This window comes from Hylobates moloch, unplaced genomic scaffold (genome assembly GCF_009828535.3).
Source record: "Hylobates moloch isolate HMO894 unplaced genomic scaffold, HMol_V3 SCAFFOLD_11, whole genome shotgun sequence".
NCBI classification, from domain to species: Eukaryota; Metazoa; Chordata; class Mammalia; order Primates; family Hylobatidae; genus Hylobates; species Hylobates moloch.
Window position 1 is genome coordinate 4,090,856 of NW_026652286.1, and position 23,584 is coordinate 4,114,439.

The 23,584-nt window shown below is 37.7% G+C and overlaps 1 protein-coding gene across 5 annotated transcripts in view; it reads right to left on the reverse strand.

The window, feature by feature from the left end:
* Window positions 1-23,584, reverse strand: part of EXT2 (exostosin glycosyltransferase 2) — a 166,400-nt gene that overhangs the window by 59,476 nt on the left and 83,340 nt on the right. For all 5 annotated transcript variants that reach the window (XM_032166216.2, XM_032166219.2, XM_032166218.2 and 2 more), the window contains one exon: window positions 16,697-16,828. In XM_032166216.2, the coding sequence (XP_032022107.1) occupies window positions 16,697-16,828 (132 nt within the window). The remainder of the gene's footprint in view (window positions 1-16,696; window positions 16,829-23,584) is intronic.

The following is a 23,584-nucleotide window of genomic DNA, read 5'->3' on the forward strand; positions in this document are numbered from 1 at the left end:
AGGAAGTAAGGAAGTTAGAAGTGAGACTTGTACATTAAACCAGATCCCTTGAAGGCCTATACAATCAGTGAAAGAGTGGGCTAGAAAAAGTCTCTCATTAGCACACAGAAGGAACAAAAGTCACTTTTCTTTCTCAACCTGAGCTCGGTGATGTGGGTGAGGGGGAATCTTCCTGGGGAATTTTTTCTTTCAATTTATGTTTGCTTATTGTTTTGCAACATTTTGTTTTGAACATCAAGCACTGTACCAAAATATGAGCCATTCATCTTAAGACAACTGTATTTACCATAACGAAGAGTACTATACAAGTGTTTACAATTAATTGCTGACAACTTAAAAAACTTATTAGTGACATTGCTGTCTAATAATCAAATGCTTCATCACAGGCTGAATGTAATTATTAAAAGAGAAAAGTTCCTCCTCCCTTTCTTACCTTCAAACCAAACCAAAAAAAGTAGTTCTCACCTGGAAAGCGCACTTACTTTAAGAAAAAACGTAATTTTTAGCTAGTGTTATTAAACCTAGAATGCTCTAAAACATGGGAAAACAAGGCTTCCCAGAGTAAATATGATGATACATGAAAAAATAAAATTCCCTGGAACAGCATGTTTTCACCGACTTGCAAAAAGAGAAAGAGCTTACTGCTTCGTAACCAAGTCAGCTCTGTTTCCCTTGGGAGCTTTTAACAGAGGCTAGGGCTCATGCAGGTTTGGGGTTTCAATGAATTATCTGAGTGGTACAGAAACCTCCAGTGAGACATTAATGTTGAAGAAGCAAAATAAACAAAAACAAATAAATTCTCTGGAAAATACCTCCTTATCCCAGGACGGGAAAATTTCCACAGAAAACCTCACATGTGAGATGAACTCACATTCCAAAATTATAAAACATTTAAAGAAACAATGCAACAAGAGCAGTGGACAGTAGACAAATGACAAGATCAGACCTTACAGGAATTCAGAAAATTGGATGAAGAATATAAAGTAAGTGTCTCAAATGATTAAAGATATAAAAGAAGGAATTAAAAATGTGAGAAAAAAAGATGCTATGAAAAAGGCCAGACAGACAGATTTGAAAAATAATCAGATAGAACTTCTACAAATAACCACCGAAATTTAAATCACGATGGATGGGTAAAAAACACATTAGTCAAAGATGAAGAAAATAGGAAAATAGATGTGAAAAAGTTATCTAGCATGCAGCACAGAGAGAGAAAAATGTGGAAAACCTGATGAATGAAACAAAACAAAGCTGAGACACATAAGGTAAGGACAGAATAAAAGGTCTAACAAAGATTTAATAGGATTCTAGAAGGAAAGATTAGTGAGAATTGCAGATATGTAATACTCAGAGAGAGAATGAAAACTTTCCAAAAATGGATTAAAGAAGAACCTTCAAACTCAACAATCTTCAGGTTTAAAAAGAAAAATCACCCTCAAAAAAATTAGCAACTTATTTGAGAAGATAGAGAATAAGAACCGGAAAATCACCATTTGGCAACCACTATAGCAACTGATTCAGGCAAGAATCACCAATGGATGCTAAAACTCTAGTGAGTGAAAGTTTGAGGAGTAACAGGATATTCACATAGTCTCAGAGTAGTTCCCCACAAGACACATAATAAAAGGAAAAGTAGTAACTTGACATGACATTGGAGAAACTCCCAGAAACCTGTGATCCAAGTTATCATCACTAGTAATAGGACAAATTGACATCATGTGTTCTCAAATATGATACACTGAGAACACATTACTTTTATGATACTCCTGTCAAAATGCATAATTTGAATCTCATCATGCAAAAGCATCAGACAAACCCAAATCAAAGGATATCTTACAAAATAACTTACAAAATAATAAACCCAAATCAAAGGACGTCTTACAGAAAGACATGTGCTCTTCAAAAATGTCAGTTTCAGGTAAGAAAAAGAAACACTGAGAAATTGTTCGAGACTGAAAAAGGAGGCTAAAGAGACATGAATGCCATGCATGCTCTTGGATTTTCTTTTGTTCAAATGGACATTATTAGGATAACTGATGAAATCGAAATAAGGTATACAGATTAAATAATAATATTGCACCAATGTTTATGTCCTGACGATTTCAATCACTGTATTGTGATTCTGTATAAGAAGTATTTAGAGATAAAGGTGCATCATATCTGCAACTTCCAAAAAATTCAGGGGAAAAAATACACACACACGTACCCAGAGAAAAAGGAATAAAGCAACTGTGATAAAAGATAAACAGCTGAAGAATCTGGGTGAAGAGTACACAGAAACATTTGAGAAATCTGGGTAAAGAGTATACTATTTTTAGAAATTTAATTCTGAAATATGTCAAAGTAAAAAGTTAAAATTTAGAAAATATAGTTTTTAGATCAATTTAAATAAACAAAATATAGACAGGTGGACAATAACCTACACGGCAAAGCAAAAAAAAAGCTAAACCTTCCAAGGATAATGATAATAAAACTCAGAAATTGGAGATACTTGGTATCCTGGAAGAAGGGGCTCTGGAAACAGAAATAAGGAACAGTTGGTCTCAAGATCCCTTAAACTTAGCACTCACAGGCCAACCATCTCCCTGTTACCCCCACCCCTCAACCTTGGCAGGAGAAGGGAGGTTTATATTCTGGAAAAAATGATTGAGGGAGATTCCGGACTCAGAGACCCCAGGCACAGAAAGCAGGGTGAGGCACCATGCTAAATGTAACAGATTAAATAATAATCTGTAGGATGAAGGATGAGAACCCGACTCCTTCCTCTATTCAGTTCCCAAAATACCTGCAGCCCAGATTTATCATCCATCCTTTCCCCAACCCCCAAAACAGAAAGATTATTCTCTGATCAATGAGCCAGTCCAAGAGAAATAACCTATGGATGCCAACACTTAGGCAATCAGGTCCCCATCCTCTTAACCTAAATGGAGCCCATTGCTTGACAAGCCTTATCCATGTATACAGAGCTTCCAATCAGCTTTCAGTGCTTCACTCTCAAATAAGAGCAGACTGCCAATAATCATCAGGTATTTGAAGAAAGCTTCCAATATGAAAAATAGCAAATAAAAACTGAAAAAGGAATTCAAAGAAACCAAACAATAAAAGGAGCTGAAGAAAACTGAAAACTAAAAACCACAAATAATATCTTCAGAGAGAAAATACTCCAACTTTAAAACAAAATTAGGAAGCTATAAGATTAACTAGAAGTCCAGGAAAAAAACTCTCAGATTTTAAAAGTAAACAAAATATTAAAAATCAAAAGAAGGGTCAGAATACAAAACTGAGAAAATATCCAAAAAATTAGAAGACCAAAAGATGGTAAGATACGAGAAACAGGGATCAGTCTAGCACATTTGTCATCTATGTAACAGACATCCCATAAAGAAAAGAGAAAACAGAAAAATAAAATAATCAAAGAAATAAAATGCAAAAATTTCTCACAACTGAAGCACGTGGATTTCGAGTTTAAAGGGGTCCAAATCAGTATCCAGCTAGCAGAAAACACCCACAGTCAGGGTGTATCATCATAAAATTTTAGAACATAGAATTTGCCAGGAAGGAAAAAAAGGTTACAAAGGTCACACAAAAGGACCAAGAATAAGAATGACATCTCACTTTTTGAGATTAAAATGAAAAACTTAGAAGATAATGGAGCAATTCTTTCAAAATTCATAAGAAAACCCACCTCATGAAGGGTTGTTGAATTTTGTCAAAGGCCTTTTCTGCATCTATTGAGATAATCATGTGGTTTTTGTCTTTGGTTCTGTTTATATGCTGGATTACATTTATTGATTTGCGTATGTTGAACCAGCCTTGCATCCCAGGGATGAAGCCCACTTGATCATGGTGGATAAGCTTTTTGATGTGCTGCTGGATTCGGTTTGCCAGTATTTTATTGAGGATTTTTGCATCAATGTTCATCAAGGATATTGGTCTGAAATTCTCTTTTTTGGTTATGTCTCTGCCAGGTTTTGGTATCAGGACGATGCTGGCTTCATAAAATGTGTTAGGGAGGATTCCCTCTTTTTCTATCGATTGGAATAGTTTCAGAAGGAATGGTACCAGTTCCTCCTTGTACCTCTGGTAGAATTCAGCTGTGAATCCGTCAGGTCCTGGACTCTTTTTGGTTGGTAAGCTATTGATTATTGCCACAATTTCAGAACCTGTTATTGGTCTATTCAGAGATTCAACTTCTTCCTGGTTTAGTCTTGGGAGGGTGTATTTGTCAAGGAATTTATCCATTTCTTCTAGATTTTCTAGTTTATTTGCATAGAGGTGTTTGTAGTATTCTCTGATGGTAGATTGTATTTCTGTGGGATCGGTGGTGATATCCCCTTTTTCGTTTTTTATTGCATCTATTTGATTCTTCTCTCTTTTCTTCTTTATTAGTCTTGCTAGCGGTCCATCAATTTTGTTGATCTTTTCAAAAAACCAGCTCCTGGATTCATTAATTTTTTGAAGGGTTTTTTGTGTCTCTATTTCCTTCAGTTCTGCTCTGATTTTAGTTATTTCTAGCCTTCTGCTAGCTTTTGAATGTGTTTGCTCTTGCTTTTCTAGTTCTTTTAATTGTGATGTTAGGGTGTCAATTTTGGATCTTTCCTGCTTTCTCTTGTGGGCATTTAGTGCTATAAATTTCCCTCTACACACTGCTTTGAATGTGTCCCAGAGATTCTGGTATGTTGTATCTTTGTTCTCGTTGGTTTCAAAGAACATCTTTATTTCTGCCTTCATTTCATTATGTACCCAATAGTCATTCAGGAGCAGGTTGTTCAGTTTCCATGTAGTTGAGCGGTTTGGAGTGAATTTCTTAATCCTGAGTTCTAGTTTGATTGCACTGTGGTCTGAGAGACAGTTTGTTATAATTTCTGTTCTTTTACATTTGCTGAGGAGAGCTTTACTTCCAACTATGTGGTCAATTTTGGAATAGGTGTGGTGTGGTGCTGAAAAAAATGTATATTCTGTTGACTTGGGGTGGAGAGTTCTGTAGATGTCTATTAGGTCCACTTTATGTAGAGCTGAGTTCAATTCCTGGATATCCTTGTTAACTTTCTGTCTCGTTGGCAACCCTTCATGCTAAAAACTCTCAATAAGTTAGGTATTGATGGGACGTATCTCAAGATAATAAGAGCTATCTATGACAAACCCACAGCCAATATCATACTGAATGGGCAAAAACTGGAAGCATTCCCTCTGAAAACTGGCACAAGACAGGGATGCCCTCTCTCACCGCTCCTATTCAACATAGTGCTGGAAGTTCTGGCCAGAGCAATCAGGCAGGAGAAGGAAATAAAGGGTATTCAACTAGGAAAAGAGGAAGTCAAATTGTCCCTGTTTGCAGATGACATGATTGTATATCTAGAAAACCCCATTGTCTCAGCCCAAAATCTCCTTCAGCTGATTAGCAACTTCAGCAAAGTCTCAGGATACAAAATTAATGTACAAAAATCACAAGCATTCTTGTACACCAATAACAGACAAACAGAGAGCCAAATCATGAGTGAACTCCCATTCACAATTGCTTCAAAGAGAATAAAATACCTAGGAATCCAACTTACAAGGGATGTGAAGGACCTCTTCAAGGAGAACTACAAACCACTGCTCAATGAAATCAAAGAGGATACAAACAAATGGAAGAACATTCCATGCTCATGGGTTGGAAGAATCAATATCGTGAAAATGGCCATACTGCCCAAGGTCATTTATAGATTCAATGCCATCCCCATCAAGCTACCAATGACTTTCTTCACAGAATTGGAAAAAACTACTTTAAAGTTCATATGGAACCAAAAAAGAGCCTGCATCGCCAAGTCAATCCTAAGCCAAAAGAACAAAGCTGGAGGCATCATGCTACCTGACTTTAAACTATACTACAAGGCTACAGTAACCAAAACAGCATGGTACTGGTACCACAACAGAGACATAGATCAATGGAACAGAACAGAGCCCTCAGAAATGACACCGCATAGCTACAACTATCTGATCTTTGACAAACCTGACAAAAACAAGAAATGGGGAAAGGATTCCCTATTTAATAAATGGTGCTGGGAAAACTGGCTAGCCATATGTAGAAAGCTGAAACTGGATCCCTTCCTTACACCTTATACAAAAATTAATTCAAGATGGATTAAAGACTTATATGTTAGACCTAAAACCATTAAAATCCTACAAGAAAACCTAGGCAATACCATTCAGGACATAGGCGTGGGCAAGGACTTCATGTCTAAAACACCAAAAGCAATGGCAACAAAAGCCAAAATCGACAAATGGGATCTCATTAAACTAAAGAGCTTCTGCACAGCAAAAGAAACTATCATCAGAGTGAACAGGCAACCTACAGAATGGGAGAAAATTTTTGCAACCTACTCATCTGACAAAGGGCTAATATCCAGAATCTACAATGAACTCAAACAAATTTACAAGAAAAAAACAAACAACCCCATCAAAAAGTGGGCAGAGGACATGAACAGACACTTCTCAAAAGAAGACATTTATGCAGCCAAAAAACACATGAAGAAATGCTCATCATCACTGGCCATCAGAGAAATGCAAATCAAAACCACAGTGAGATACCATCTCACACCAGTTAGAATGGCCATCATTAAAAAATCAGGAAACAATAGGTGCTGGAGAGGATGTGGAGAAATAGGAACACTTTTACACTGTTGGTGGGACTGTAAACTAGTTCAACCATTGTGGAAGTCAGTGTGGCGATTCCTCAGGGATCTAGAACTAGAAATACCATTTGACCCAGCCATCCCATTACTGGGTATATACCCAAAGGACTATAAATCATGCTGCTATAAAGACACATGCACACATATGTTTATTGCAGCACTATTCACAATAGCAAAGAGTTGGAACCAACCCAAATGTCCAACAACGATAGACTGGATTAAGAAAATGTGGCCCATATACACCATGGAATACTATGCAGCCATAAAAAATGATGAGTTCGTGTCCTTTGTAGGGACATGGATGAAACTGGAAAACATCATTCTCAGTAAACTATCGCAAGGACAAAAAACCAAACACCGCATGTTCTCACTCATAGGTGGGAATTGAACAATGAGAACTCATGGACACAGGAAGGGGAACATCACACTCCGGGGACTGTTGTGGGGTGGGGGGAGGGGGGAGGGACAGCATTAGGAGATACACCTAATGCTAAATGACGAGTTAATGGGTGCAGGAAATCAACATGGCACATGGATACATATGTAACAAACCTGCACATTCTGCACATGTACCCTAAAACCCTAAAGTATAATAAAAAAAAAAAAAAAAAAAAAAAAGAAAACCCACCTCAACCAGAATTCTACACTAGCCCAATTATCAATCACATGTGTAACAGAATAAAAAACTTTTTTTTTTTTTTTGAGACGGAGTCTCCCTCTGTTGCCCAGGCTGGAGTGCAATGGCGCGATCTCGGCTCACTTGCAACCTCCGCCTCCTGGCTTCAAGCGATTCTCCCACCTCAGCCTCCCGAGTAACTAGGGTTACAGGCACACACCATCATGCCCAGCTAATTTTTGTATTTTTGTAGAGATTGGGTTTCGCCGTGTTGGCCAGGCTAGTCTTGAACTCCTCACCTCAGGTGATCCACCTGCCTCGGCCTCTCACAGTGCTGGGATTACAGGCGTGAGCCACCGTGCCCAGCCAGAATAAATAACTTTAGGACATGTAAGGTGACAGAAAATGTATCTCCCTTCATCCATTTCTTAAGAAGCTTTCGGAAAAAAACAAACCAAAACAGAGAAAGATGTTACAATATGGAAATAAAAAATCCAACGAGCAGATACACAAAGGGAATTCAGAGTGTCACAGTGAACTGAGAATCAGGATGACCACTGCACAGGAGACCTGGAGAGCAATCACTGCAGATGGAACCGAAGAGAGGGGCTACAGGAGAGATGACTCCAGAAAGAAACAAAAATCCTGAACTTCACTTGTGCTTGATCATTTCATTATTTTGTTTGGGAATCCAGGAAAATTAAATTAGTGATAGGAACATGGAAAACTGCGGGAAAAAACAGGCATTTATTAGCTCTCTGGAAAATAGAAAGCTTTACAAGAAAGAAAACAAAATCCTTGTTTACAACTTTGTTCAGTTGAAAACAACATTTATACAGCTCTAAGAATGCATATAATAAATACCACTTTAATGAAAAATGATGACACAGTGATAATGGTAAGATGGAACAGGAGGAGTGTATAGGGGAAGTAGAAACAACAGCAGAAAAAGTGCTAACTTGAAGTAAAAAGAGGTTTCTGAGTAAGAAATTTAACAGCATTAATGGGGAAATAGGAAGAAAGTATCAGAGAAAAGTTAGAGTTAAAAGCAATTACTCCTTGAAAACAGGCCCTAATTTTCATTCTGTGGTTTCTTTTACTTGAATTTTTAAGCCATACATATGTGTTAAGCTGCACTATTTTCTAAAACACAAAACCAAGAGATATAGCTGAGGAAAAAAAAAGAGAGAGCCAAAAGGCAAGAATCAACCTCTGGTTGAAGCAATGTGTAAAGTTTTCTAATCTGCAGCTGTAATGATCCATTTGTTAGAAATTTACACTCAAATATTAATCAGCTGGGAGACACATAAAAAAATAAATCAATTGGGAGACACAAAAGTCAAGAATCAAACTCTGGTTGAAGCCATGTGTAAAGCTTTCTAATCTGCAGCTGTAATGACCCATTTATTAGAAAATTATACTCAAATATTAATTGAGAGACACATAAAAAGGATAGAATATTATAAATGGAAACAAAATTCATTATCTTGAGGTTATAATACTTAACTACCACATTTCCCTGGTAACTTCTATTATTGAATCATTTAAGCAGACCTCAAGGGAGAATTACAATGGCCCCTGAAAAAAGGGGAAAGGGAATTTGATGTGCTAATATAAGTGATAGTTGGTACATGAAAGATTACTTTGCCAAAACATTCAGTATGTTCTTAATTAATCTGCTGCCAGATCAAGCTCCCACGGACTCTGAAAAACTATTCTACTCACTGCCCTCGCACAAGCTGTGTGATATAAGGAAACAGTCAGGTTTTGATTCATGAAAGCTAGAGCCATAAAAGTGAACTCTAAGTAAGCAATGAAGGCAGGACTGCATCCAAGGAAACAATGTGTGTAGATTCATTCATCCAGCACCACCACTGGGGCTGCCATGCAGATGTGTGTTACACAGGCACATTAGTTTCTCTCTGCTACAAAAGCTCTAGCGTGCTCTTCTGATTGACAAGATCATCTTAGCAATATCCTCGAGTCCGTCTTTTCATATTCTTTATCTATCCTCCCCATCTAGATCTGCCTTGTGATTTTCATTTTCTTTACCATTTTCTATCTGACCATCAGAATTGGCCAAGTTCTTTGCTTGGGGCCCCAGATCAAGCTCTCTGTATCTTTCTGCATCTCTCCATCTGCAGACCCAGTTCAGCTTTCCTTATTCCCTGGCTGCTGACATCCTGAGGCTTTCTAGCTCACTTCCAAAGAAGTAATAGGTACTACTCAAGGAAAGGTCTGCAATTTAGGGTAGCATACTGGATCACTTGTGCAAATGTGATCCTATAAATGTGATACCTATAAAAACAATAGACTTCAAAAAGCTTAAACTTACCTTAAATTCAAGCTAAAATTTCTAAATTCCATACTTTTTTTTTTTTTTTAATCATATCTAGGCAGTAGGAGGAAGACAGAGAGAATAAGCCAAGAAGGCCTCCTGGGGGGCAGGGTAGGCTTTCAAATTCCAGAGAAACATTCCACAACTTACAGGGTGCTGAGTTGAGTTACACAGACTGTTAACCTGGTATCTTTTCAACTTAGAGTTCTGCTTCATACATCCGAGCTAGTGCTTCTTCAGCTTGCAGAGTGATTTATTGCTTGTTAGTGTTTATAGCTGAGTGATATTTTCAGCTGCTTGTACAACCACAACCTTTGTGAGTGAGGGCCACCGTCTGGACATCTAAGTATAAGCAGCCCTGAGTTTTTCATGTAGCTGAGACAGATTTAGTCTGAACCCAGCTTCTGGATGCCTCTAATCCAAGCCCTGCAGGGTTAAGAGGAGGAAATGGATGAGGAGAAAGGAAGAGCCTTCTCCAGGGAGTGAGTTAGGACACACACAGTGAATGAAATCTCACATCAAAATATGATCCCTGGACCAGCAGCATCAACATCCAAGACTTGGGAACTTGCTAGAAATGCGAATTCTAGGTTCCTACCCCAGACCTACCCAATCTGAATCTCAGGGTGGAGTGGCAGCACTCTGTATTCTCATGCATACTAAAGATTGAGAACCACTGCCCCATGGCACACTCTACCACATTTTGCCCACAGCTGTGATTTCTGATCCCCCTGGGTGATTCTTGCCAATCAAGTGCTCTTATGCAATACTCTCATCTAGCTGATCTCTTCCCCTTTCTATCTTCAAAAACCAGAGTTAGACTGAGACTTAGAGGAAGTCCAGGGAAGTATCTAATCCTCATCTGAGGCTTTGATTGCAGTGAAGTTGCCACTCTGGCTAGATTTCATAGAAAAAGCTCTTGTTTTTCAACCTCATTCTTATTCTGGGTAAAATAATTCATTTTAAGATGCTTCCCCATTTTTCTCATCAATTTTTATCAATGGCTATAAGAACCCCTACTCTCTTCTCTTTCTGTTTTAAATCTGGTAAGGTAAATGCAGAAAGGAAAAAAATCTAGGGTATCTTTATTAGTGTTACCTATGATAGCAAACTTGGAAAAAAAAATTGTCTATCAAAAATATAAATAAAATTATAACATTGATAAGATGCAGTATAATCTTTTAAATCACATCATAGAAAATAACATGGGAAAACACTCTACATAATTTTCAGACTATATTATATTTAGTTTTTAAAAAGCTGTCACTGAGAAGATACAGCTTTGGTGACACATGAATTCACTGTTTAAAGCTCACTTGTCTCAGTCTCTGCCCTCCTACATATGTTCACACCTGGCAGAGAACCAGAAGCAAAATGAAGAGGGTGTCCAAGGAGAACCCTAGCTATAGAGACTAGACCCAGATGCAAGGATGAAAGTCTGCCAAGAGGCAAGACCAGAAATGACACCAAAGTTAGAAGTAATATAGGCTATTTAGGGAGATGATAAAGCTTTGCTGATATTTGCAAAAAGGAGAGAAAAATAAAAGCATGAAGAGACTGAAAAGGCATAAAAATATAGGCAGCCTTAACATGAACAGCTAAGAAAATTAATATAAAAACATGCACACTTCCCCTCATAAAGAACCTTAACTTGGTGATAAATTCCTTTCAAAAAGAACTCCTTTCAAAACAAAGGGTCAATCTCTCCAATTTAGACGGGTGTATTACTTTAACATTATGTCCAAGTTTTACTGTGTCAAACTTTTTCAGGTTCTGAGGGTATGGTGCAACGTGGATAACGTCATCACCCTAGTTTTACAGATAAGAGTGACAAAGCATCTAGTGACATGAATACTCTGCAAGGCCACCTCTCACTGTCATAATCATTGACACACGCAGGCTTTTTTTTTTTTTTTTTTTTTTACATTAAACTAAGGCAGCTGCATCTAGCCAAAATATGATTCTGAACTCTCACCTCTCCTTCTCCAGTCTGAGCAAGCTCTGTGCATGGCTGGAGACCCTAAGAGTCTATCTCTGAAAACCCCAGACCCCTTGATTTACTGACCAAGATCCACACCTACTCCCACCTCGGAGTGTCAGACATCATAAATTTGATGGAATCTAGAGAAGAGACTCCCCTGCAGGTTGGGCTCATAGTAATCTCATCTAGAGTAGGTTAAATATTTCTGAGGGAAGAGGAGAAGTTAACTATAAATAAACCATCGCTATTCAGGCCTCCCATCAGTTGCTTTCACTGAAGATGCAGAAATGTTTAACCCACTGCTTTAAATCAGGGCTCTCGTCACCTGAGCTAGAAATGTGATAAATACCAAAGTATCCTAAAAAGGATTATTTAAGAAAGAGTTAAAAATATATAGAGAATATGTTTTCCAGTTATATACCATGATTTATGCTTTTTATGCTTATGTTATTTCTCAAATTGTAAGAGTTTAGCACTTTGACCATTCTGTCCTGAATTAAAACATATCTATTTCAAAACTGCAAAATTTCATATTCTATTTTTCCTAGCCTACCTATATTCTTATAAAAAAGAACTAAATTCCAACGCTTTATTCTTACTAAACATCTCTTAGAGCTTTAGATAAAAGTATAGGATAAAGTCCCACTATTTCTGTACTTTCTGTCTGGGTCATGACCAGACAGAATTCTCTATGAATTCTCCCGTACCGGTATGAATTCTCCTGCAGAGGAACAGATGTAATATTTTTCGTCTCAAGCTTGTACCACTTGCTTGGAACAGTAGTAACATTTCAGCCCAGAGCAGGCTCAAGGGCTCCCCTATAATTCCATAGGCAATTCAAGATAATCTGCAGGGAGAAGACCTGAGTTCTCACTTGTTCACACAACTTGCCAATTACATGATCTTAGATAAGTCATTGGGTTAGTCTCATTACAACCACTTTACAGACGAGAAACAATCTACCACCTTCCCTACCTTTCCAGCAGGATGTGTCTTAGATGGCTGAACTCCTAGTCTGCCAATCTTCCTCCCTCCTTGCCTTTCTCCCTCTCTCCATCCCTCTTTCTTTCCTTTATATATCAAGATCTTCCTGTCTGAATTAAGTTGTCCTAGGTATTATGAGAAACACCAAGGTCAGAAATGACCTTAAGGTGCTTAAAACTTTACAGGAAATTCTACTTCTATACATATTAAGTGATGGAAAAGAAACACAGATAACATGCTCTAAGAGTTACTTCCTGCTGAAGGGGTTGAGAAAACCTCCCAGAGAAAGGAGTTTACAGCCAGCTGCTGAAGCCTGTATAAATCTGCAGATGATGGGGAAGAAAGGTGTGCCAAGGAAAAGGCTAGCAGCCACAAAGGCACAGAGGAGGAAAAGCAGGGACACACAGAGGAAGGATTGAGTTGTGCTGCCAGAAATCTAGAACTCTCTGAAAGAGAACAGGGAAAAAAAAAAAAAAAGAAAGAAAAGAAAAGAAAAAAAAAGAAAGGTATATTGTGGAGGGCCCTGCCGTTAGACTGAGTTTGGACGCCAATACCATCCTCACCCATGACTCCTCATGCAACCAAATTCCCTATCTGGATAAACTATACAGTATACCTCAGTCTTCTGAACTTCTCCCTCACTTACCAGTTAGAACAGTCCATTCTTCCAGATACCACTCAAATGTGTCCTCTATTAATTTTCATCTGCATTTCTCAAACAGTCTACTGCCTCCAGTCTGGTCCCACTACCGTGCATCATCCATTCTTCACACTAAGATGAGACTGACCTGAAATGCAATCTTATCACATTACTCCCTTATTTAAAAGGCTTCAGTAATTACTTGTTTCTCACAGATAACACTCCAATGCCTTATGTAAGATACACGGTGTTTTGTAATCTGGACCCCCTCCAGGCTTCATCCTCTGCCTCTCCCTCCCAAGCTTCCTTCACTGTTGCCACACTGAACTCTCTGAAGTTCCTTAAACTACCAAGCTCCCCTGTCCCTCTGTATCTTTGAATTTGTTGTTCCTTCTGGATGGAATCTAACTTTCTTCCTTTCTCTGACTAGATAATACCTACCCTTTTCTTTTAACATTCAAATCATGATTTAACATTGTTCTGGAAGTACTAGCCAATGCCATTAGATAAAAGGAAAAATAAAAGTTTCAAATACGGGAAAAAGGAAGCAAAATTAGCATTTGTAGATATAATTGTATATCTAAAAATACAAGAGAATCAACTAAAAAAAAGTAAAGAACTGTAGAGTTCAGTAACAGAATAGTTGCAAAATTAATATACAAAAGTCAAAATGTGTCTGTACACAAATGGTGACCAGTTAAGAACTATAAGGTCAGAAAGTATTCTTTTATTAGAGTATAAGAAAAAATTTTAAATCTAAGAAATATTTACCAAGACTTGTAAAGGAATATATACATACACGAATATATATATATAATGTGAATTCTACCAGAAAGACAAATCTTTCTTCTAGACAGAAAGATCCATTGCGATGTAAGTTTCCCAAAGGCACGGCTCCTTCTCTGCCTTGTTCATTCAAAGTACCAAGCACCCTGCCTGGAACAAGGCAGGCATTCAATAAATACCTACTGAACAAATAAATGTCTAAAACAATCTAAAAGTGCAATGTGATAACAATAAAAATACAAATAGAATTATCTGAGAAAACTCGACAAAGGTATCAGTCTTCCCCTTGAAAAATACACATGAAGATAATTTCTTACCTATGAGATGAGCAAAAGTTCAAGTACCCAGCATTACTGAAGACATGGAGAACTAGAACACCCAAATGTTATTTGTGAAACTATACATTAATATAGTCTTTTGAAAGGGCAATTTGTTAATATCTATCAACATTTAAAATGTGTATTTTCTTTAAGCAATTTCTTAGTTGGAATTAATTCTGTAGATATGTTCACATATTTACGTGTAAATATATGAAAGTATGCCCCTTGTCACTGTTAGAAAGAAGAAAAAAAGGCCGGTGCGGTGGCTCATACCTGTAATCCCAGCACTTTGGGAGGCTGAGGCGGGCGGATCACAAGATCAGGAGATCGAGATCATCCTGGCTAACACAGTGAAACCCCGTCTCCACTAAAAATACAAAAAATTAGCTGGGCGTGGTGGCAGGCACCTGTAGTCCCAGCTACTCGGGAGGCTGAGGCAGGAGAATGGTGTGAACCCGGGAGGCAGAACTTGCAGTGAGCCGACATCGCGCCACTGCACTCTAGCCTGGGTGACAGAGCGAGACTCCATCTCAAAAAAAAAAGAAAGAAGAAAAAAAAGGAAAGCAGTCTAAATACCTATCAATAATAGACCTATTACATACGATATGCCCAAACAACTGAATACTAATACAGCTATCCTAAAAAACTGAAGTAGACCTATATGGAATAAAACAAAAATAAGTCTATGATCTAGTGCTAAAATAAAAAAGGCAGAAAAATATGTTTCGTATAATCCCATATATGTTTTAAAACTACAAGATTATGCTTACATTCTGAGATGTTATCTTTGGTAATGGAGTCGGGGAGATAGAAGCAAACTTCACCTCAAGCAAAACAAAAAGATGTTTGCTGTTGTTTTTACCATAAGCACCTACTGACTTCCTCTCAGGCACTCCCTCTTCAGGAAGTGTCCCAGTGAGGAGAGATGCCTGTCCCCTTTGCATCCACAGCACTTAGTACACCACTCCACTCCACTACAGGACCTCTACGTTCACGGCATTACTTGCTAGCTTCCCAAATCAGCGGAAAGCTTCTTTGAGGGCAGGAACTGTCTTCTTTTTTCTGTATTCTCAACACCTCTCAGCGTGCCTAAAACCCAGTAACCATTTCAAAAAGGCTGGATGAAAGAAGGAAGAAGGCAGGCAGGAAAGGAAAAAGGATGGTCCTATATGAAGATTAACCAGGTAGCCATATACAGCACTATTTAGAAAAAGTAGAATTGGGGCCTGGCACAGTGGCTCATGCCTGTAATCCCAGCACTTTGGGAGGACAAGGCAGGTGGATCACCTGAGGTCAGGAGTTCGAGACCAGCCTGGCCAACCCTGTCTCTACTAAAAATAAAAAAATTAGCTGGGCGTGGTGGTGGACGCCTGTAATCCCAGCTACTGGGGAGGCTGAGGCAGGAGAATCACTTGAACCTGGGAGGTGGAGGTTGCAGTGAGCCAAGATCGTGCCACTGCACTCAAGCCTGGGCAACAAGAGTGGAACTACATCTAAAAAAAAAAAAAAAAAAAAAGAAAAGGTAGACTCGAGAGACAAGGAGGGCTGGTCAGAAAGAGAGAGACAATTAGAACGAAGAATGGAGAAGAATCTAGTTCTCTTACAGGAATGCCTTGACATCTGTGAGCTGGACAGCCAGGTTCACTTCAGAGCAGCTAGGAAGTAGTAATTTCCAGCTCCAAAACTTCAGGCATTTTTAGTGAGAAAGAAGGTGTGCCTAGAAGCCACTGCCACAGTCTCTGCAATGACACATGTGCCTTGTGATTCCTTCACACAAGGAGGAAGGCCCAAGAGCAGCTTCTGACCACTCCATCTCTTTGCTGGAAGTAGCTAGAGGCCTCTGCCACAATCTTGAGCAAATGACTATAGCAATCCGTAGTGCCTCTAGATCACTTCTGCTTATTATTTTCCTTACAGAGTGTTGGAAATATTAATTGAGGTAATACATGTAAAGCACTTAGCACAGTCCCTGGCAGAGAGTAAGCACTCAAAATACAAGCTATTATTATTAAGTTGCTTACAGAACTTTTTCAAAAGCTCTAAGCATTACAATTGCAAAAGTCACCAGGATGTCTTTGATTTCCAACAAGACCCATGCCTCCTTACTTACCTCTGCAATAAATAGACAGTCTTTCTAAGCACATTTAAAACACACTGGAAACTGCTGCTTCCGTATTTTTTACTTTTGTCAGTGTTTCAAAATTATACTGCCCTTATCAGGCCCCAAGTATAAAAAGCACACTCTTATCTTAGAAAGCTAGAATTTAAATAACCTTTACAATTGTAGTACATTTTTCCTTCCACCCACCCTGACAGCTGGACCATGACTCATGTGGCTAGCACTGGAATTCACTTACCACAGCAGGAGGGTCATTCCATTCTTCATAGGAGATGGCAGCATATGGATAGATCCGGTCATTGATAATCTGCAGGGTGGCCAGGGCAATGGCTTTAATTGACTGGAAGTACGCTTCCCAGAACCACCGGGCCTATAAAGAAAACAAAGCTGTTTTAAGTGAGCAAGCGAGACAGAGTGGGAAAACTGGGTGCTCTATCACAGTCAACTCTGGGTTTAGCTAATTCCTTTATTCCCAAAGTTGTGGGGATGGGGGTGCCTAGGGCATATGCTCCCTGCTGTTCAAGCCAGCTGCCATCAGAAGTTTGCATTTATCAAATGCAGTCAAAATAAAATGTTAGCAAGTGAAATGCACATTGGATTCAATTAAGATAGAAGATAAATTATGTGATGATGAGAATATCCATGTGTTATAGCAGAGTTTATAGTATTTTGTCTTATATAACATACAGTGAAGTGCACAAATCTTGTGTACAGCTCAATGAATTTATACATATGTACATAGTCTTACAATTAGTATCCAGATAAAGATATAGAACATTCCAGCATTCCAAAAGATTCCCTCATGCTATTTCTCAGTCAGTATCTCATCCTTCTAAGAATAACCATTATGCTGATTACAATTGTGGTATCTGCTCTTGAATTTCATATTAATGGAATCAAACAGTATTTACTCTTTTGTGTCTGGTTTGTTTTGCTCAACACTTACAATATCGAAGTCAGGTTATGGTATCAAGGTTATGTTGGCCTTATAAAATGAGGTGGAAACCATTCCCTCTTTTTCTGTTCTTCAATAACTTTTACGCAAGATCAGCATTACTTCTTCCCTGAAAGGTTTTAGAGGAATTCCTCAAAGAAGCCATCTGGGCAAGGGTGTGGGTGGGTGGATTGGGGTGTGTGTGTGTGTATGTGTGTGTGTGTGTGTGTGTGTGTGTGTGTGTGTGTGTGTATGAATGTGAACGTTTTAAATTATGGATTAATTTTCTTTCATAGCCATAGGATTATGCATGTTTTTCTGTGTGTATGTCAGTTTCATAAACAGTGTTTTTCAAGGGATATGTTCATTCCATCTAAATTGTTAAATTTATTGAAATAAAGCTGTGCATTCACATCCATTTAACGCCTGTAGAATCTATTGTAATACATCTCTTTTCATTCCTGATACTGTTGTGTTTTCTCTTTGTACTTGATCAGTCTTAGTAGAGCTTTATCAATTTTGTTAATCTTTTTTTAAAAATCAACTTTTGGTTTTGTTGATTTTCCACATCATACTTCTTTCTATTTTGCTAGTTTTTGTTCTGATTTTATTATTTCCTTCTATTTTGGAGGAGTTTAATTGATTTTGCTTATAACTTCCTAAAATTAAAGTTTAGATCATGATTTCAACCTTTCTTTATTTCTAATATAGGCATTTAAAGTTATAAATTTCCCGCTATGTGCTATTTAAGTGCTTCAGGCACATTTACATATCATTTTCATTATCATTTAGGCAAACAATGTCCTAATTTCCTTTGGATATTGTTTAATTTCCAAATATTTTTATTTTTTCTATTTATCTTTCTGTTACTGATTTCTACTTTGACTGCACTTTGACTGCGCTGTGGTCAGAGAACGCATGTGATTTCAACACTTTGCAATTTATTTAAACTTGATTTATGGCCTGGCACATTGTTTATTTTTATAAATAATCTATGTACACTTAAAAAATGTATATTCTGCAGTTGATGGGTATAATTTTGTTTAAATATTCTATATCCTTATTGATTTTTGTCTGCCTGCATGTGTGCCTATGGATTGTGTGGGATGTGTGTGTATATTTATATACATACATATGTAAGTATTTCAAGTTTATAAATATATATTTCAAATTTTTACCCTCAAAGCTTGTCTGTTGAGAAAAGCATATACAGGTTGAGCAATCTAAATCCAAAAAATTCAAATCTAAAATGCTCCAAAATCCAAAACTTTTTGAGTGCTGACATGATGCTCAAAGGAAATACTCATTGGAGCATTTCAGATTCCCTAAAAAAAAATCTGAAATCTGAAATACTTCTGCTCCCAAGCATTTTGGATAAGCGATAATCAATCTGTTACTGGGTTTTAATATATTATCTCATCCAAAAATATTTGGTTCCTAATTACAAATATAGTCGATTTATAGTGAATTTGCATTACTGATACGGCTGAGTAAATGTATGATCATTCTATTTGTTTCCTATTTATCTCTTCTTTGTTATTTTAGTTTTTTCTCACCTTTAGAATTGATCAAAAAAATTTTATTATTATTCCACATTTTTGTTCTTCATTAGGTTGCTAGTTATTTAGTCTTTTGTTATTGTTTGAGTAGCTTTCCTAGCAACTACAGTAAGCATCATTGCTTTATTATATTACATCTCAAACTAACAATTTTATAATTGATCAGCTCTCTCCTATCTGCTGTGCTATTATTGTCAAATATTTTTCTTCTACATATTTTAAATCCCACAAGACATGTTTTTTATTTATTTATTTTTATTAATTAATTAATTTATTTATTTATTTTTGAGACAGAGTCTCACTCTGTCACCCAGGCTGGAGTGCAGTGGCGCGATCTCGGCTCACTGCAACCTCCACCTCCCAGGTTCAAGCGATTCTCCTGCCTCAGCCTCCTGAGTAGCTGGGATTACAGGCACGCACCACCGCACCTGGCTAATTTTTGTATTTTTAGTAGAGACAGGGTTTCACCATGTTGTTCAGACTGTCTCAAACTCCTGATCTCATGATCCGCCCGCCTTGATCTCCCAAAGTGCTGGGATTACAAGCAAGAGCCACCGCATCTGGGACATCATTATTTTTTAAAGTAAATTTTCACCATATATTTACCCTTTCTTTTCTTGATGCATATCTGAACTTCCATCACATGTCATCTTCCTGCTAATTGAAGAATTTATTTTGTTATTTATTTCACTGTAGAATTAGTAGATGACTCTCTTTTATTTGTTTGAAAGCTTCTTTTTACCCAAATAATTTTTGAAGGATACTTTTGATAGGTAGAGAATTCTAGGTTAGCAATTTTCTTTCAGAACATTCAAGATATACTTCCATTGTATTCTGGCTTCATCCAATTTTTCATTAATAAATCAGCTGTCAATCTTACTGGTGCACCTTTGAAGACAATATGCTTTTTATTTCTGACTGCATTTAAGCTTTCTCTGTCTTTGGCTTACAGTAATTCAACTATGACATGCCTAGGTGTGGCCCTCTGTATTTATCCCACTGAGGATTGTAGCGCTTCTTCAATTTGTGGTTTGATGCTTTCCACTGATTTTAGAAAACTTTCAGCCAATATTTCTTAAATATTATTTCTGTTGCACTCTCCTCTTCTGAGACTCCAAATATACATATATGTGAAATATATTTCACAATGTTTTCAATATATCTCATGTATCTCTTATTCTCTTTGCAGTATCTTTTCTCTCTGTGCTTCAATCTGGGTGTTTTCTACTAACTTTTCTTCTGGTTCAATAATCTTCTAGCCCTTTTTCTTTGGTGTTTAAACTGCTATTAAACCCATGTATTAAATTCTTAATTTCATTCCTGTATTTTTCAGTTCCAGAATTTCCATTTGATCTTGTCAAAAGTAGATTTCATATCTTTGTTGAAAGTCTCCTTCTTTTCTTCTACTTTCTTGAACATAATCAGTTCTTGACTGATAAACTCCAGTATCTGAGTCACCTGTGGATATCTTTCTACTGTCGTTTTTCTCTTCATTTTGGTCATTTGGTCTCAATTTTAGCATGCTTCTTAATTTTTTATTGGATGGCAGTCTGTTTAAAACCTGTAGAGGTTCTGGATGATTCCGATTATCTTCCTCCTAAGAGTGTAACGTATTCTTTTGGCAGGTGTAAGAGTACAGTCAGGCCACTTTAATCCTGTCAGAGGTCGGTTTTAAGTTGTGTCAGGGCTAGCTTATTTCGGCTTTCCCTTATGCTTAAAGTGTGGTCCTTCTGAGGCCTCCAATTAAAGCCTGGGGTATTTGTATTTGCTAGGGCCCCTCTACCTTGGCAGGCCTTGAATACCAACCTCTCACCAGCACTGTATATGGCTGCTGAAATATCTGCATTGCTCACTACATTCCCAACTGCTGCTTTTTACAAGGATTCTTGGAGTCTTGCTCTGATCATGTGTACCTTAGGAGTTGGCAAACACTCCAAGGGAAGATTACAAGCACGTTTTTCACTTTCTTCCTTGTGGTTTTCTTTCTCCTGGGATTTTGTGTTTCAGATCCCGAATACTTTAATAGGCCCTAACTCCAACCTCTAAGCCCTGTAGGACTGCTGCTTTCTGCTAGGACCCCATACTCTTGGATACAGAATTGGCAAGTACCATCAGGGAAGATGCCAGAGTGACTATGTAGCTCAATTCCAAGTGCTTTCTTCCTCTCAGGAATGGTATTCCCTCAAATACTGTGTTAGTGGTTCTACAATGCCTGTAAACAGTTGTTTTAAATAAACTTTTATAACTTTTTCTTCTTTTGGCAGGAGGGTTGCTCCAGTATCAGCTATTCTTTCCTGGTCCAATATAGTCTTTTGAAAAAAGGCAGTTTCTTATCCGAGCAGAAGTTAAACTCAGTTCCTAATAAAACCAGGATGCTAGTCTATATGATCTCTCCAGCTGCATTCAGATCTATGATCCCACTCAAAACCAGAGGCTATTTGGATTTATGCAAGGGGGTGAACATGTGAAAATTTAACATGGGGAAATTGTAAGGATAACCCAAAAGGGTGAAGGAAAAAGATACTTTCTAGTCTAGATGTGCTTACTCTGCTTCTGTTTCCTGGGCAAGTGTTCTATCTATGAGTTAAAAGCCTAGGGTAACTTGAGTTATGTAACTATTATCATCTCCACTAACTAATAAGAAGAAGGCAAAGCATGCACAATGAGAATGTCTCCTACTCAAAGAAAAGCTGAAATACAGATTTAGCTTTCGAGAGTATCTGACTTTCTCAAGTTGTCCAGTAGTTGGTCATCTGGCTACACAGCTGGCTGCCTCCCTGCTACTGCTTCTTATGCCCTATTCACTACCATCTCAATCCTGCTTAAATTTATGTTACTGCTTTCTCTCCTATCATCCAGCCAAAATGTTTACATTTTATGAGACCTGAAAGAACCCATCTTTCCTATGAAATATTTACTGACCACTTTCTATTATCACCAATCTCCCCTTACTATGAAATCCCTTAGCCCTTACAGCCTTTGCCATACACGTTAGTTGTTATATACTGTTCTACAATTGTTTTTCTGTTGTTTCAGAGGATTACTTTTTTCTCTCCAGCTAGACCGTGAGTTCCTTGGAAATAGATATTGGCATTTTAAAAGTCAGCATCCTTGCAAATGTTAGTGTTCTACCTGCTGCAGAGCACTTTTATATTCATGATTTCATCTGCTCTTCACAACCAGCTTGTCACTTATTTGGGACAGTTTCATTTTATAAATGAGGAAACTAAGATACAAAGATATTAAGGAGAAGAATCACAATTCAAATCCATGATTCCTAACTAAATTCAGACCTTTTTTCTACCCCATTCCAGAGCATTAAGAGCACCAGCACATAGCAAGTTTTAGAAAATGGTCCTTTTTCAAGAAACTGAAAGGTGTAAAAATTTACAAAGCATCAGGCCAAACATAAACACATATATATCCTGAATATTTATCTCCTTTTCTACCCAACTGGGTCTATCATCATATATTCTTTTAAGTCATATTCAAATTAAACCACATTCCGACTTAAGCATTCCAAAGCTTTATGCTCACATATAATCACAGTGGAGACAGCAGCTTTTGGGATTTATAGAAAACAACGATTGGTAAGAAATCCACCCAGGACACCAGCCAAAGGCACAAACGCACAACTGAACTTCTAATTTAAGATGTCTCAAATCATCTCACCCTGTCCACCAAATTGCAATTCACTCAGAAAGGAAGCAAGTTTTGCCAATAATCATAGCTCAAGTGTCTCAGCCTGGGGATAAGTGAACTTCTCAGGCTTAATTGTTTCTGCAGGACTTCTGTAATACCTTGAAATGTTCAGAAGGTATTATAATTTATAGCCCCTCCAGGGCTTAGTATAGCCTGCTTGTCGACAGAGAGGAAGGAGTTTTCAGCTACGGTGGCAATGTACGAAAGCACCACTATTCTCATCCAGAGAGCAAATTCAAATAAGTGCTTATTATGGCTTTTTCTCCCCTAAAACGTGGTCCACATTTATATCTATCTTAAAAGTGTGAATGAGAGATTCTTCAGCAGCTATGCAAATTCCCCAGTCACTCTAAACTGTGGAAGGTACACAGTTGAAGAGTTAGGTTACAGGTGAATAGGTCATACCAATATAACCTCGAACAAAGTATTTAAACTTTCTTGGTTAATCAGATTCCACTGTGATTTTGTTTATAAAACACACAAATTTCACAGCATAAGAACTACATAATTCCTAGGATATTTTCAAACATGAGAATTATAAAGCTCCTCTAGGGCAGGGACTGGGCCAGCTTAAAACTATCATGGGCAAAATGGAACTCCAAATTGAAACTGCTATTTCAGTTTATACATCAATTAAATGTGATTAATTTCTTAATTTTCAGTAATGCAAAGGCAATAGGAATAGCAATAATAAGTATTTAAGAGAAGCCAGTGTGGCATAGTGGAAAGAACAACAGTTATAGAGCATCTTGAGCAATTTTAAGTTACTTAACCTCTCTGTTTTTTGAATCTGTAAGATGGAGATCACACCACCCATCCCATGAAGATTCAATGAGATGAGGTTTATGAAGTACCTCAGTGCTAGTGCAGAATAGGCAGTTGGGAAATGTTAGCTCTCTCTCCAGCACTTTCATCCATCCTGTCCTCTCAG